The sequence below is a fragment of the Choristoneura fumiferana genome, chromosome 6, assembly GCF_025370935.1.
Source record: "Choristoneura fumiferana chromosome 6, NRCan_CFum_1, whole genome shotgun sequence".
Lineage (NCBI taxonomy): Eukaryota > Metazoa > Arthropoda > Insecta > Lepidoptera > Tortricidae > Choristoneura > Choristoneura fumiferana.
In genome coordinates this window covers 21,262,746-21,279,932 of record NC_133477.1, presented here as the reverse complement: position 1 = coordinate 21,279,932, position 17,187 = coordinate 21,262,746, and the positions used below count along the sequence as shown (strand labels likewise).

The 17,187-nt window shown below is 37.6% G+C and overlaps 1 protein-coding gene across 1 annotated transcript; it reads left to right on the top strand.

The window, feature by feature from the left end:
- Positions 1-14,564, top strand: LOC141429303 (cytochrome P450 9e2-like). The gene is made up of 10 exons (XM_074089599.1): positions 1-202; positions 1,800-1,963; positions 3,076-3,213; positions 5,228-5,427; positions 5,847-5,982; positions 8,712-8,807; positions 10,870-11,091; positions 11,332-11,432; positions 13,400-13,568; positions 14,334-14,564. The coding sequence occupies exons 1-10, from the start codon at positions 3-5 to the stop codon at positions 14,498-14,500; spliced, it is 1,593 nt and encodes a 530-aa protein (XP_073945700.1). The 5' UTR covers positions 1-2; the 3' UTR covers positions 14,501-14,564.
- The last annotated feature ends 2,623 nt before the right edge of the window (positions 14,565-17,187 follow it).

Sequence of the window (17,187 nt, the reverse complement as noted above, 5' to 3'; positions counted from 1 at the left end):
TCATGATGTTCTACGTTTGGATTGGAGCTCTGCTAACGGTGCTTGTGCTGTATACCAGGCAATTATACGGCCGATTCAGTAAGGCTGGGGTCCGACACCTCAGACCTATCCCACTATTGGGCACTGCGGGGAAGGTAGTGCTCGGTATCCAACACGTTATAGATGCCACCAATGACGTGTACACGACATTTTTGGAAGACAAGTAAGCTTTTGAAATTTCTATCCTATTGCGACTATGTCTGTACTGTACCCTGTCTTTACCCTGCTCAGTATAGCGTTATAGATGAAAAAAAAGTCGTTGATACACTTTTTTTTAGCAGCAGCAAAAGAGTGTATCCCTTCATAGCACTCACATTATTTTTTTACGACAGTAGTTATATTTTAAAATAATAACAATAAACATGTTTATTATTTTATTCATTTTGTTACCAACGTTTAAGTTATTATATTGCTTATCGTTGTAAATTTTTAATTAAGATTTATACAGACTGTCAAAAAATAAGCATTTGATAACTTTTTTTTCTCTCCTTTTGATATCTTTAATCTGGTTTCAAGAAATAACAATGAAATGCTATACAAAAACCCCGACTAAAACGCCAGCAAAAATAAAAAAAATCGCTGGTAAAAACACGTCACCAAAAAAGACAACTAAAAATTAAAAAATAATTATACTTTAAAAAATAAAACATATGCATTTTAGTTTTCGGTTAACCTTAGCGGTCCCCCGACACCGACGACGCTTAGATAAAAAAAAACTTTTATGCTAAATTCACTTAGAAAGGCTACTTAATTTTGCGGGAAATCTGCATAAGTAGTCCCCGTGTGGATAAACGAATTCTTCTCAGATGAAGTCGCGGGCAACAGCTAGGTAGTGCATAATTATTTTTTACTTTTTAGTTGTCTTTTTTGGTGACGTTTTTTTGACAGTTTTGTGGGCGTTTTTTTTATTTTTGCTGGCGTTTTTGTCGGCGTTTTTTTTGTGTCGGGGGTTTTTTAAATTTTCAATTTCAGTTCTTTATTTCATGCTTTTTTAAACTTTGTGATATTATTTTTTAAGAGTGTACTAGTGTGTTTGATATCCTGGCTGCAGCATCAGCTCATCGTGTTGCCACCATTGCATTATGTAGAATGAAATACTGATGAATGAAACACGACATATCTGCTATTATTTAAGAGTATACTGGTGTACTGGATATCCCGGCTGCAGCATCAGGTCGAGAATTCCATAATCTTGCATAGTTATATAGCATACATGGGTGTTTCAAATTTTAGGTCCCACATATGTTTGAAAGTGAAGTTAATACCTACCGTAAGTACCATACCGTAAGTACGTAAGTAAGTGGTACCTAAGTAGTTGATTCCTACCGCAGCGAACAAAAAAGAGCTGATGATCTTGAAAGGGCTGAACCGATTTTGATAAAATATGTCTAAGAACCCTCTTTTTGCGTCGGGGGTGAAAAATTCACTTACATTCACGCGCAATCGTCTGATGCCGGGCCCGTTCACATGATACGAATTTTTTTGAGAAAAAGTGAATCTTAAGAACCACACAATGGTATATTAACCAGTTCTGAAAGGGTGTTTTTTTTCTCTGTGTATCTGTTTTCTGTATGTCTGGTGTACAATAAAGAGTCTTTTTATTGTATTGTATTGTATTGTATTTCCACACTTACAACTGTTTTACAGGAACTAAGCCTAACACAATTAATATTAATATCTAAGTATAATATTTGCTACGTCCAATCAATTTTATTAATTTCAAAAGCAAATTTTCACTTCATTCATTATTATATCAACAGGTTCGTCGGCCAATATTTATTATTGAAACCAATAATCTTCGTTAAAACCCCGGAACTTATAAAGAAGATCACCATCAAAGATTTTGAACACTTTCTGGATCACCAAGTTTTTGTCAGTGAAGAATCGGATCCACTTTTCGGAAGGAACTTGTTTTCATTAAGAGGTGTTGATATAATTAATAATCGTTATTAAATTGAGTCATCTTCTGGATTTCTACAACCACAACTTAAACCGTAAGAAAAGAAAATATACTTAGCATGACTTGAGAGGCTAGACTTTTTGTCGCCTAGAATTTCAAAGATGATCGTGGTCTTCAGCTGAGGAGCGGTTGTGAATTTTCATGTCGACTATCCTGGGGTTTTAAATAGTATGACTGTACCCTGCCCCTGCCTTCCACACACTGCTCCAACTGTCTCTATCAAAATTACGGTGTTGCTGGTCTAAAATTATGGTAGATGGTAAAATGTTACGGTAGACAAAAAAAAACACCTATTCCCGGGTGCGGTTGGTATACGACCCCGTATTTGACAACCTGGAATGAACGACACCGAACTTGAAGGTTTGAATTGTCAGATCCAGCAATTTTTGAGACAAGATGGAGCGACGACTTGGTTTAGATCGCGGGATCGCGGTGGATGCGGAAAGCGCAAGACCGGTCTGAGTGGAGAGCCTTGGGGGAGGCCTATGTCCAGCAGTGGACGTCTTTCGGCTGACATGATGATGATGATGATAATGAGCAATTTTTGTCGTGCATTCCGGGTCAACAATCGCGAGTTTTACTTTTACTGCACGCCCATCATTGCAGTGTTGCCGTATTAAAATTGTAATATTTTACTAAATCAAGTGCTGCTATTATAAAAAATATGGACACGGACAAAATTACGGTAATGTGCCACCGTAATGATTTATGTCTACGGTAGGTGGTAGATCTAGAAAAATTGTGGTGTGTGGTTGGACGCTGCAGAGCTGGAGTCTGGAGTTCGTACTTGGCAATAAAGTCCCTCTTATTCTAAAACCGAGCACAACACGGACACACGAAAATTATACCTAGTTGCTTAAATTACTTCGATTTTTGAAGTTAGGCTATGTTAGACTTCGTCATCATGAACAAAGCGTAGACTATCGCGGTTGCTTAGCCAATTTAGTTTTCTAAACTACTCGCGTTTATTCTTGATCATTTTGTATTATACACTTTTTCACACTGGTACTTAGCACTAACAATATCAGCCATTTCAAAATTGCACAAATTTTAAAACATGATTAATTTAATTTCAGGACAAGAATGGAAGGACATGCGATCCACATTGAGTCCGGCTTTTACGAGCTCCAAGATGAAGCACATGCTGCCTTTAATGGCGGAAGTAGGAGACCAGATGATTAGCTCACTGAAAACAAAACTTCGGGAATCAGGAAGTGAGTATCTTAATCAAGATCAAACATGTTTAATTGTGGTAATTTTAAATATATATTTGAATTTTACCATGAGCTTTGCGATGAAGAAACCCATTTTGTGGATACATTTGATTTTTCTGAAGTTCATAATTCTAACTGAGCCTGCTGAGAACTGGACAGTGGTCTTCGCTAACGACCCTCCCTCCAACAGGGACGACTTAGGACGTAAAAATAATAGTTCTGCGGGCGCTATGCATGGGTGCGTTATCTTGTAAAAGCAAGATTCCTTTGCCTAATTTACCTCTTCTTTTTTCTTTTGTCGCACCTCCTAACTGGTACAGTAAGTTAGAATCCCACCAAAAACATTCTGTAAAAAACTAGCCAAGTCTCGATGGAGCTGCTTGTTTATCTCTAAAAAGTAATGAAATCGAGACAAAGTCGTGCCAAGTCTAAGGTTCCTTACTGCGATTTCTTTATTATTAAAGTTAATGTTGTGTGACTTGGCCGTTGACTTGTACCCACTCACGTTTAAAGAATGTGAGTCTTAAGTCTTATCCAGTAAATGTTGAGACTCAATACGCGGACAATATATACAGGGTGTCCCAGAAGTACCACGTCACAGTGACACCAGAGTTAGGCCAGCTCAAGAGGAACCTAACCAACGTAACATGACTCCAGTAAAAGTTGCACGGTTTTCGAGTTATTACCGAAATAAAGATTTTTGGGGATACTCCCCTTTGTCTTGACATTTTTAGTACTAGCATCGACTTGGAAAGCTTTTAATAACAGTTTTTTATGTGTATCGAATCGTGAATAGTTACTTCAGAAGTGCAGTGTGTTATTTTGTCAGTAACTACCGTAAAATGCTGAAAAAAACTTCATTAATCTTGATTTAAGTTGTCTCAAAAACATGAATTTCAACTTTAACCATCTGCCATGAAAAAAAAATACTAGCAGCATATAACAGAGCCTCGACACTGTTTAAGTGGAGCAATAATATAATATGCATTTATTATCCTTGACGCTATTTGTGTGGAGTACCGAGACCGAGACATTATTAGTACTAATACTATCATAGCCAATAATTCTTGACATAAACTATGCCATTTATGGGGCACCGAATTTTTCGTTCCGAAATTAAAGTGTGATTCCGATAACACAAAAACACGTAATGAGGCTAGACGACGCGGGCGCAGTTGCCAACGCGCAGTAGTGGGGAGCGGAACTGGAAATGAAGCTTTTTTTTTGTATTAAGAATAGCTCTAAATGTGTGAGCAAGATAGCACGTCCATCTCACGAAGTGCACTGTAATAAAATCGTCTTCGGTTGAAACCCAAAGTATAATGGTAGGTGATGAAGTTGATGATCGTCGTCTTAATGATGATAATTTCGAATGCAATGATGATAGTCAAAATACCACAAACGGGACTTATATTAACCCCGACGTTTCCCGAAATGATTATGCTCACTATGATGAGGATAACGAACGACGGATTAATATGAAGATTGGTTTTTGGAATCTTATTGTATTTTTTATTTCAACTCCAAATTTTTGTTACTTTTACGGTCATCCCGTAAAACCCATATCGAAAATACAAACTAAAATATAGATGCACAGAAAAACCAGAAAAATAAGACCAGCGCTGGGAATCGAAAAAATCGTAAAAATCGGAATCGTAAAAGATACAAAAAAATTCCAAAAATCAATCTAATTTTGATTACTGAGCGGTTAGTTCCAATGGAGTGCTGAAAGTTTCTCGATGAGGGCTACAGCATAGATGTCGCTAGTGTCGCTGCTTAAGTGACTAAATAAGAAACAAACAGGCTGAGATATGTGGTGCATAGGAGAAATTCGTGTATGTACCGTTGTCCAGAGGTGGTGTAGTGGTATAGCACGCGGCACGGAATGCCGAGGACCTGGGTTCGATTCCCAGCGCTGGTCTTATTTTTCTGGTTTTTCTGTGCATCTATATTTCAGTTTGTATTTTCGACATGGTTTAATAATGAGTTAAAACACTGATCTGATCTTTTCCAGAAACATCCATGGAGATTGATGCAAAAGACATTGCAACTCGCTACGCTAATGATATTATAGCAACATGCGCTTTTGGGCTGAGGGTTGACTCGCTATCCGACCGTGACAATCACTTCTACAGGATGGGCAATAAGTCTACATTAGGTTTTAAGGCACTTCTTACCGTTTGGGGATATGGTTCTGTGCCTCGTCTAATGAAGGTTTGAGCTTTTTACTCTATTTTTTTTCTAAGTCTCGATCACTGAAGGCCTTGTGAAAAGTACCACATTGCGGGGCAAAAGTATTCCCCGGATTCTCCATTCATGGTGTTCGACCAAACGGTAAAAAACATGGTCTAGGTCGTCCGGCTAGCACTTCCTGAGTCTAGTTAGTAGGTACTCACACTAAATATAAAACAAATGCACACTCTAAAATTACTTTTACTTCGTTTTGTGCATAGGTGTGATGTTGGTCACAATATCTACACAGGGCTACGCTGATTATACTTAAAAATCAAAAACTGCATTTCGCCCTAATATGTATTATAAAGCTGACCTTAGTAAATATAGCGATGTAGTGATGTTATCAAAATGGAAGCATAAGTTCTGATACTTTAATGGTATATTTTTTTTATTGTTAGATGTTCAAGATGGCTATTTTCCCGGAAGACGTAAGAGAATTCTTTAAGCAAATAGTTTTAAACACCATGAACGAGCGTAAGGCGCATAACATTTTCCGACCCGACATGATCCACTTACTAATGGAGGCAAAGAAAGGTATCATCTTAATCTAACTAAATATAACTAAGCTCCCCATAAATTCATTAGTTGTATCAAAAAAATATAACGATACGCATAGTAGTTTTTTTTTTTAATTTCGTATTTGTTACGAATTGTATAATATATCGTGTCATAATACAGTTATTTTTTATTAAGTTCAGAATTTCTGTAGAATATTTTTAGCTTCAACTTAGTTTGCATGATGATAATTGAACTTGGCCTTAGTTTAAAATAAGCATGTTAGTCATTAATAAAAGTAATGATTATCACGAAAAATCCACACACCTCTGTCTGATAATCGATATAATTATCTATCTTTTTCTTCTTGCTATTTATGAGCCCTTTCCCACAGACGTCCAGTATGGTATATCAGGACGTATAGTATAATCATACCTGTGTTCACACACAGAAGTTTGCATCCTGTATTTTACGGGACAGCATTGGCAGTCGGAGAAGGAAAAAAGATAGTTCTAAACGAAACTTTTGATATGACAATGGAACTTACTTGCAAAGTAGCTAAAGCCCAAGTCCAGTCAATCAAAAAAAAAAAGACAATGACATTTGTAATTTTCCCGCCAATACTTTTTTTATTGTGTTTGCTATTCGGCTTTTGGGGCCATTATACACGAACTACAGCCCATTTAATCAACTACATTAATACTTCATAACGTCGCTGCGCCTGACAAGTTCCATATTATGTGATATTAGGAGGGTTTTGGGAAACAACAAAAAACGTTTTATTGAATAAGCAAACTGAAACACTGCAAAATTATTAATGCCACATTTTAGACCTTTATTCCAGATATATTAAAAATATAAACTTTGCCACAAATATTCGTTATTCAAGGAGCTAGAATTTTTGTAAACCAAAAAGTGCACATAACTGATTTAGAGCCGTCCAAAATAATGATGTATGTGAATTATTGCACATGAAGGATTTGGGAATGCGCTTATTCTTTTATTCTAAGGTTATAGTTATGTGCTCTTTAGGTTTTTTAAGTGTACAAGTCGTGCTCGTGATTAACAATTATAATATTAAAAATAATGGGCCAAACAATCAATCAATCAAATCATTTATTTGGCCCCTTTTGTCACTTAATTCTTAGTTATAATTTTAATATCACAAATATTATTGCTATTGCACCGTTAGTACTTTTTTTAAGGCGTAGGGAAGTGACGAAACGACCCCACCGCCTTCTGGTGGTATAGCTACCGGTTCAATCAGTCTATGGTCGATCCGCCATCCAACCCGAAAGTCCCTGAGGACAAGGGCACTAGGGGAAATGCCTTAAAAAGCGCACGACAGGGTCCTTTTAGTGTCGTGTGGTCAATCTCCTGCAACCACTATTTCCTGCCGGTCGTATCGGTCACCCGGTCCACCTGCACCGGGGAGCTAAGCTAAGGTCGAGAGGTGGACCTGTAGCTGCGCAACTACTTGTCCACTTTAATATTTTTCCCGCGCTGATAACACCCACATCTTGAGTTGGAAGTCCTCCGGCGCTGGAGACTGGTGGTGGGGATTGAGCTGGTGGGCTTGGTGTCTAGCTGGAACTCTGCACGTATGGCAGACGAGTAGTGATGGTCGCTATGGGCCCTGACTGAGACAAAATGTCTAGTTTGGCAGCTCACCTGTTGACAAAGCAGCCCTATTAAAGGATCCCACTGCTTTTTCCAATCCGGAGAAGGGCCTAGAAAAGGGTGGCCTAAACAAAGCTTGTCTCAGCAAAGCTAGGCGGCTGGTCTCAGTCGCCTAGTCACCAATAAAAGCGGTCGAAGTAAACGTTATACAAATGAATATCTTAATACATATAGCTGCCTGGAACGTGAGAAAATTATTGAACAATGAGTACAAACTGTGTCCTGAAAGATAGACTGCACTTATACTATACTTATACTGTCCTGTTATAATATCGACACAGCCGCATTCAGCGAGACACACCTAGCGGACAGCGGTGAGCTCTGTAAGGAACTGGGTGGTTATACGTATTACTGGATGGGCAAATACCCAAGATCCTACGCAGATAGCGCATGTAGAAGAAGGAGTTTAACCGACTCTCTTGTTTTGCGTACGTTGTTCAGGTTTCAGCTCCGTACAAAAGGTTGCTTATGATGGAATCCTGGACGACAACCATCTTGGTCGTTGTGGAGATCCGCAGACTTCTCTTGTCAGATCGAAAATACAAACTGAAACATAGATGCACAGAAAAAACAGAAAAAGAGACCAGTGCTGGTCTCATGCACGATACTCCTACACCTCCACTGGACAGGGGTTAGTTCCGAAAGGGCGTTACGTCTCTCGATGAGAGCGAAACTTAGATGTCGCTAGAGATGCTGCTTAAGTAGCGTAGTAGAAAAAAAGCAACCTGAGATATATGTGCATAGCAGAAATTCGTGCCTGTACTCCTGTCCAGTGGAGGTGTAGGGGTATGGCACGCAGCACGGAATGCTGAGGACCTGGGTTCGATTCCCAGCGCTGGTCTCTTTTTCTGGTTTTTCTGTGCATCCGTGTCTCAGTTTCTATTTTCGATAGAAATGTGGTGTAGATAATTATTTGTATGATCATAATATATGATTAAACATCTGTAATCGAATTCTTCAAAAACTTTTAATTAGGTTGATAAATGTTTCAGACCTCAACCTGAATAAAGTATCTTGCAGGAGCTCCCTATTAACATGATTGCAAACTAAGGACTAATTAAATATATAACATGTTATGTTGTTTGTAGGTCAGCTGACCCACGATGAAAATTCTGCCAATGACGCAGACGCTGGCTTCGCGACTGCGAAAGAATCTACTGTTGGAAAGAGGAACGTTAAAAGAGGTAATAGGCTTTTGATATAGAACTACAATGAAACACAGTAGTAAAATGAAGAATAACTCTTATTTAACGTTCCTTCAAGTTGGATGGAGTGGTGTTCATAATAAATTGGACCTGTATAACTTATGTTTGAATGTTGTGAAATAAAGATTAACTTTGAGGAAATAAAAGTAATGAACGATATTAATGATCAAACTAAGTAGCTACTTAGTACATACATGAATGATATTGTATATATTTAAGACAATGTCCGACGTGGGTGCCCCTTGAAATGTCGACAAACTATCAACATACATGATATCAACACTCGAAATAAACACAAGCTTGTCGTCCCTAAATTCCGTCTACGGAAAGTAAGCAAATTGTGGGAAACTGTGTGAGATTTTACAATAAAGTACCCGCCGAAGAATTGAACTTGCCACACAACTCTTTTAAAGACTAGAATAAAGAGTGCACTCCTGAAGAAAGCATACATATATTTAAAATTATTTATTTGTTTGACATTTGGGGACCATTTACATCTCCAACTCTTTATTTTATTACTATTATGAACTTTGACCTAGGAGGCTTTTTACACCTCTAAAGATTGTATAATTAGTTTACTTTGACATTTAGAGACTATATACATCTCTAAATTATTTGGAATAGGGATTTTTTAACTCAGGGACTTTATACATCCCCTTGCTATATTTAAGGCTTGTTAAGATTTGTATATTTTTAGTTAGTTTCTAGTCACAGGCCTGCGACGTCGACGTTCCCAGGACAATCTTATAGGGCTTTATAAGAACGGAAGCGATACATGTAATGCCCTCGGTACCGCTCTGCTTTCAGAGCATGACATGAGTGCGTGTGAGCTAACTTTGGAGGCGGCAAAGGTTGCCTTCGGAATCCAAAAGCTTAATGGTTACTTGACCTGAAATATATATTTCAGAATCATATTAAATATATTCATGACATTGGGAGACTATACATCTCTAATTTTTTTTTTCCTTTTTGTAGGGTTCCGGAGCCAAAATGGCAAAAACGGAACCGTTATAATTTCGCCATGTCTGTCTGTCTGTCCGTCCGCGGCTTTGCTCAGGGACTATCAATGCTAAAAAGCTATAATTTTTCACGGATATATATGTATACTATGCCGATAAAATGGTAATAAAAAATTCAAAAAAATCCCACCCATAGACGTAAAGTGGGGGTGATTTATTTTTTCTCATCCACCCTATAGAGTGGAATATCGTTGGATAGGTTTTTAAAACTTTTTTGGGGTTGCTAAAATGATTTTTCGATTCAGTAATTTGTTTGCAAAATTTTCAACTTTAAAGTGCAAATTTTCATTAAAATCGAGCGTCCCCCCTCTCTAAAACTAATTCGGTGGGTGGAAAAAATTGAAAAAATTCAGAATGGTATTAAACTTTCAAGGAAAACTATAACGGCTAAGTTTGCTTGAGAATTATTAGTAGTTTTAGAGTAAATAGCAGCCTAAGTATGTTTAGTTTTTAGTTTTTTAACTGAGGGACCCCATACATTCCTGTATTATCATTGTTTTTTCATGTAACATTTTCTTTAATTTTATACAGTAGTTTTTTAAGTATTTTATTTGTAATTATTTATTTTGAAAAAAAAAATTACAAAATTATGCAAGTTTTTGCGGATTCTTCTCGGCAATGATGACTTTTCCGAAAGCGCTGAGAGTTTAAAAAAATTACCTGTAAAAGAGCTCATTACGTCCTTCTCACTTTATAAATGATTTTAATTTGAATAAGGTATAATAAAATTGTATCGTTCAGCAAAACCAGAACATATAAACTCGGTCGATTTAATTCACTGAGTTATTTGAAATTCTCTATGATGTTTAGACACTTCAGTGCTGCAAAGCCAAGTACAAAGTTCTTAAATTAATAATAAACATTCTACTTTGTCTGAATTAACTTACTAGATCTCACAAATCACACAGTTTGAACTACGGATTGTATAGGAATCAAGAGTAAAATGGGACCATCAAAGCCAATACTCAGATAAACATTCTCTATCAACTCTTTAAAACGTACACTATTAATTTGTTTCTCAGTCTGGTCAGATAATGATTTGACCGCGCAAGCTGCTTTCTTCGTTTTCGCTGGCTTTGAAACTGTATCTACTGCCATGACGTTCCTCATGTACGAGCTGGCTGTCAATCCTGAAATACAGGAGAGGCTTGCTCGGGAGATCAAGGATCATGACAAGGCGAATGGTGGCAAATTCGACTACAACTCCGTACAGACCATGACTTATTTGGACATGGTTGTCTCAGGTAGGACACAGAACAAAATCATTTCTTTCTAACATATGAAAAAATGAACAAAAATCCCCTTATCCCCTATCCCCCTATTTCGCCTATGGGAAAAAATACGCCTTCTAATAATATAAGTACCTAATGTTATTCTGGACATAAATTTGTGATGTCCTGTAGAGTTTATATTATTTTAATTAAATTAAGAATTTCTATGCTATATCTATAGTATTTTTCATGTTTATATTTATTGTCTTTCAGAGGTGTTGCGGCTGTGGCCTCCTGCAATAGCTGCAGACAGGCTGTGTGTCAAGGAGTATAACTTGGGCAAACCTTATGAGACAGCTCCTGCAGACTATATTGTAAGTCAAATCTTTAGTTCATTTTAAACTCGCCTGGATTGACATAAATTTTACTGTGATTGTCATGGTTTTGTGACTGTGCCACGTTTAAAGGTTGAAAGGTCAACTTTGACAAAATCATTCAGAAAACCCATGAAAACCAGGCTTCTCAAGCAGATGGCCATGAGCTCCAGCCCAGGCTTGTATCTTTTTTTTTAATTTACCTTGAACATTTTTAGCTTTATGGCGATAACGTCTTGAGGCAATTCCCAAACACCGCTTTACAATTTTATGATGTGTGTAAAGTTCAGTCTGCTCTAGAACTGGGTCTGAAATATAGCCCAGAGCATCTTATTCAGAGGATCAGAGGTGCGGCCTGTGCCCAGCAGTGGATCATGTCGCTGCTTTTAAACAAAAGGGCCACAAATCAAAATTACGTTTTTTCCAGGAGAGCACATTGAAAATTTTCATTTCAGTTTTTAATTGTTTCTTGGCACTCCTACTTTCAAGGATTTTGTGTCATATATCATACGATGCGTGTTTAAATTCCCTATTTCTTGTTTATTTTAACTTTATTGTAACTAATATCTAACGACGACTAGCAGCACATAAGTCCCTTTCCATATAAAATATTACTCACAAGTAAATTGATATTTTGAATAATAGGCAACAAGTAGAAGAAATAAAAATGTTTTCAACAAAATTTTCATCACAACCTTGTCGGATAAAAGCAATCTTATTGCAAAGCTTATAGCAAAAATAGTATTTGGGCACAATAAGACATACCTAATAAACAAAAATAAATGCTTCTAAATTCACACAAAACCATAGGTAATATAATAACTACAGCTTCCTATCATTATCATTATCAGGCCTTCGCGTCTGTTCCAGACAAATTTTGGCGTGTTGCCTATCACAACGTCTTTGGTGGCTAACTAGACCGATGCGAGAGCGACATGTTCGTCCACAGACCTGACAAGTAGAAGTCTGCGGATGCACGGATGTTGGTGCAGAACCGCCTTGGTGTCGTTTCTGTCTCTTGTTAGCAAGTGCCTTGAATCAGGCTTCATCGCAATACTTGCGACCCTTCAATACACATCTGCGCCAATCTGTGCGTTTTTCCGCCAGCTTTTTCCCAGTGAAGGTGGTCAATTTTGAAGGCGGCCATATCTCACTTAGCGCAATCCTTAAATCTGAGCAAAGGTCTCCCGATCGAGACTTCCAATAAAGTTATAATATAAAGTTGTAATAAACTATTATTATGTATTCACCCATAAATAGAAATAGATCCTTCGTATTAGTATGACGATTCGATCGCGCAAATGTTGCCATACAAACGTTAGTGATTAGTTGCTCTACAATTACAACTTATATTTGCAATTGTTTATCTGTTGTTGTTTTTTGTTATTAATCATTTTTAAACTTTTGTTTTTTTATTTATTTTTTATTTTATCTGATTAATGCCGCCTTCTGACGTTCGTGCCGCGCGGCATTAGTCTTTTAAGTTTAGTTATAAGTTACAGGGTCATACTGGAAACCAGGGCTGCAGCTTGCCATAGCAACAAGCTGAGTATGGCCCTTTTTGCTTCTTTCGGCACAATGTTTCTTTTCTTGCTTTTTATTTACTTAGTATGTACGAGTATGTTTACGGTTGTCTATTTTTAATTGTAATTTTTTTCCCAAAAAGGGCTCACGCGTATAATAATTATGACGTCAATAGGCTGATTTTAACGAATGTTCGTGAAATATGAAAGTAAGGCTGATTGTGCCCACATTTTTTAACTAAAAGTGATTTTGGTTTTTTTTTTACTTGTGGCCCTTTCGTTTACAAGCAGCGTTGTATGGTATGTAGACAATGAAGACAACTTAGGAGATTAGCAACTGTTTGCAGAATGCAAGACGAAACCGTCTCAATTGAGATAATAATTTTTATATATCGTCAGGCACGTCAGTCATGGAATTAATTCTCTTTGTTTTTACTTTTACAGGTGAAAGTAAACGATAGTATACACATCCCTATATTTTCGATTCACCGCGACCCGAGGTACTACCCAAACCCTCTTAAGTTTGACCCTGAGCGGTTCTCCGACGAGAACAAACACAACATTCAACCTTTTACCTACATGCCTTTCGGAGTTGGACCTAGGAACTGCATTGGTAATAAAAAGATAAATTTTAGCTTCTTTTCATCACAAAAATCTTTAGTGTTATTTTTTTTCCATTCGACTGGATGGCAAACGTGCAAATGGGTCTCCTGATGGTAAGAGATCACCACCACCCATAAACATCTGCAACACCAGGGATATTCCAGATGCGTTGCCAACCTAGAAACCTAAGATGGGATACCTCAAGTGCCAGTAATTTCACCGGCTGTCTCACTCTCCACGCAAAACACAATAGTGCAAGCACTGCTGCTTCACGGCAGGATTAGCGAGCAAGATGGTTGTAGCAATCCGGGCGGACCTTGCACAAGGTCCTACCACCTGCATGTTATCACTAGCTAGAAGATTTCCACTGATGAAAATACTTATGCTGCAGCATGGAAACTTCATTCACTATAACTTGAGTTCCTGCTTTTTGAATTATACAATTACCAGCACTGCGCCTTTAGTATTTTTGGTATCATCATCACTCTTCGATTATTGCTTTTTATAATTCGCAGGCCCACTTTGTAAGATCAGAGTCTGTCGTAATGCTCTTTATCTAACCTGTCCATTTTCTCAAGTATTTTCATATATTGTCGCATTCAAAATTATTTTTTCGTTTTTCTGTCTTCATTATTAAATCAACCTCATTCTGTTTTTAATTACTCCATCGTCAATATACCTACATATTTACATTTGCTTTTACAAGCAGGCAGGTCGATCGTCATGGTAGAACAAAAGCAAGAGAAGCTTTTACAAACTACTTTAACTTTTCCAGGTTCTCGGTTCGCGTTGTGCGAGGTAAAGGTGATGATATATCGGCTTCTTCTGCATATGAAGCTGGAACCTTCCAAGCGGACACCAATTCCTGTCAAGCTGTCTACGGGCAGCTTTAACTTGAAGATGAGAGGGGGACACTGGCTGCAGTTGCGAGCAAGAGATTGAGACTTTTTCTTTGAACGAATGGCTTGATTATGGACCGTAAATGCTGCTAATAAAGTTTTTTTTTATGTAGTAAATGAACGTTTTTTTTAATGTGTGATTGGGGCCCTTTATACCAGATTAAAAGAGGCCAACTTAAAAAAGGCCACTTCATAAAATACTACTTTTAAACACTCAAACAATCAAACTGCAAACGCATATTAAAAGAGATAGAATTTCCCTGTTATTAAATAGAAACTACAGTATACAATAAACAAAATAAAATTAACCTAAACCTATAAACTAAGACCGAAACTACAACCTAAAAACCACCATTCCGCGTCGTACCCGGCTCAAAGGTGCCCATAATGCCAGCCGCATTTCCCCGCTGTATGGCCAGCGCCACTTGCTGAACCAGGTACGACCCCGAACGGGGGTCGCAACCCCTGTCCCGTAGCCTACGGCCCAGCTCCAACACCAAAGATTAAATTAAATTAATTGTAATAAATGCGTAGACCGTAATTTCCTTTAATGAGCTCACGATAGTTTGACGGAAGTACTTAGCGTCATGATTACGTGATTGATCGGTCGATGAGAAAATTGTCGGGCGCAAATTAAATATAAGATGCGGTCTAAAACCCGTACAAAATAAGTCTAGTGCTATCTAATGATTATACCTAAACACAGCTTTATTAGCTTAATTGTCTCTTAAGATCCTAGATAGATGAATGGGTATGATTTTATTGATTACCTAATAAACGAATTTTCGGTGACTGAATAAATAATATTTGTTCCTAAAATAGGAGAGCTGTCACATATACTTAATCACCAATTGATATTAAAACGGTTAGCTAAATATTATTTAAAAATTACTTGGAAATATTATTGATCATGAAATAATTACTTGGGTTCCAAAATAATAAATGTGTCACAAAAACTGAATCACCAACCAATATAGAAATGGCTACTAATCACTGAAAAATAATATTGATCATCAAATAATTGAACTGAAATTTGACGATATGATGTACAATGAATGAATGCAGGTGGTAGGACTTTGTGCAAGGTCCGCCCGGATTGCTACCACCATCTTGCTCGCTAATCCTGCCGTGAAGCAGCAGTGCTTGCACTGTTGTGTTTCGGCGTGGAGAGTAAGACAGCCGGTGAAATTACTGGCACGTGAGGTATCCCATCTTAGGCCTCTAGGTTGGCAACGCGTCTGCAATACTCCTGGTGTTGCAGATGTTTATGGGTGGTGGTGATCTCTTACCATCAGGAGACCCATTTGCTCGTTTGACATCCAGTCAAATAAAAAAAAAAATGAAATAATAATAATAATATCTTCTCACAAACTACACCAATTGACCCAGCCCCAAACTAATAAAGCTTGTTCTATGGGTGCTAAACAACGGATAGACATACAATGACATATACACAAACATCCTAGACTCAAGTTTCTACCTACTACAAACATTCGTATTCATCATACAAGTATTAGCAAATAAAATTCGGTTCTAGCACTTCGCCGGCCGGTACTGCGGCGCTCGCTTCGCGCGCTCGGCTCGCGGCTGTGGGTCGCAGTTCTACCGAACACTCCTCTTCGCTCGCCCGCCTCGCTCGACGTGTACCTAACACCTACCTAAGTAGAATAGGTAGAAGCATTGAATTATTATTACTGATCTATTTATTAGGTGACAGATTTATAATTTTACTAGCTGTGCCCGCGACTTCGTACGCGTGGACTTAGATTTATCTCAGTTAGTTATTGTTTTGACCCTAGCACCTCACAAAAGATACCTGCCATCAAAATGTTTACTTCTTATTCATAATTAATTACCGAATAAAAACCTGATTTCAAATTAAAAAAAAACGCATTCAAATCTGTCCACCCGTTTAAGAGCTACAGTGCCACAGACAGACAGACACACAAAACGGTCAAACTTATAACACCCCTCTTTTTGCGGCGGGGGTTAAAAAAGGTAATGTATGGAAATTGTACGGTCAGTAAGAATTCCATAAAGCATGCTGTAACCAGTTGCGTACTTATTTCAACAGGGAAACTGTTATGACGTGAATGCCATCAAATTCGATAAAAGAACTGACTGTAATGTGATAAATGCTGCTGGCCAAAAAAAAAACAGTGAAATAAAAATGTTACGTAGGTTAACATAAAGAATTCTTATCAATTAAAGACCCAGTAGGAACAGTTATCGTCTTACAATTTCATCTACTGACACTCTTCATGTGTCTCTATAAAAATATTGCAAAATTTTACTGATTGTTAGTTTGTTTCCACGATTTCTTCTGCGATGAGTTTTAATAGCTGAACTTCTGTCAATGCTTAGGGTCGAAGTGTATCCGCAAGGACCCCTAACAATAAGATAACCCCGATGGTCAACTGTGGTCTCCACTTCACCAAATGATGTTTTTCAGTAGCAAATGCACGAGTTACTACTAAATATATCCAATTTACTATTCCCTACAACATTTGAAAAGTTCCCTCGATTTCTTTAAGATCCCATCATCAAATCCTGATTTGGTGCTTAAGCGACCTAACTGAAGGCATTCCTAGACGAACGCAAAAAAAAATCAAATCGGTTCATAAATGACGGAGTTCTGAGGTGGCAAACATAAAAAAAAATACAACCGAATTGATAACCTCCTCCTTTTTTTGAAGTCGGTTAAAAAAGTATTTAAAATTTGAATTCGAA

Bases quoted from the DNA above. Each gene is read 5' to 3' on its own strand.
- LOC141429303 (XM_074089599.1), top strand. From the start codon at position 3: ATGATGTTCTACGTTTGGATTGGAGCTCTGCTAACGGTGCTTGTGCTG. The intron at 11,092-11,331 runs GTAGGACACAGA...ATTGTCTTTCAG, and splicing joins TTTGGACATGGTTGTCTCAG to AGGTGTTGCGGCTGTGGCCT. The intron at 13,569-14,333 runs GTAATAAAAAGA...TAACTTTTCCAG, and splicing joins TGGACCTAGGAACTGCATTG to GTTCTCGGTTCGCGTTGTGC.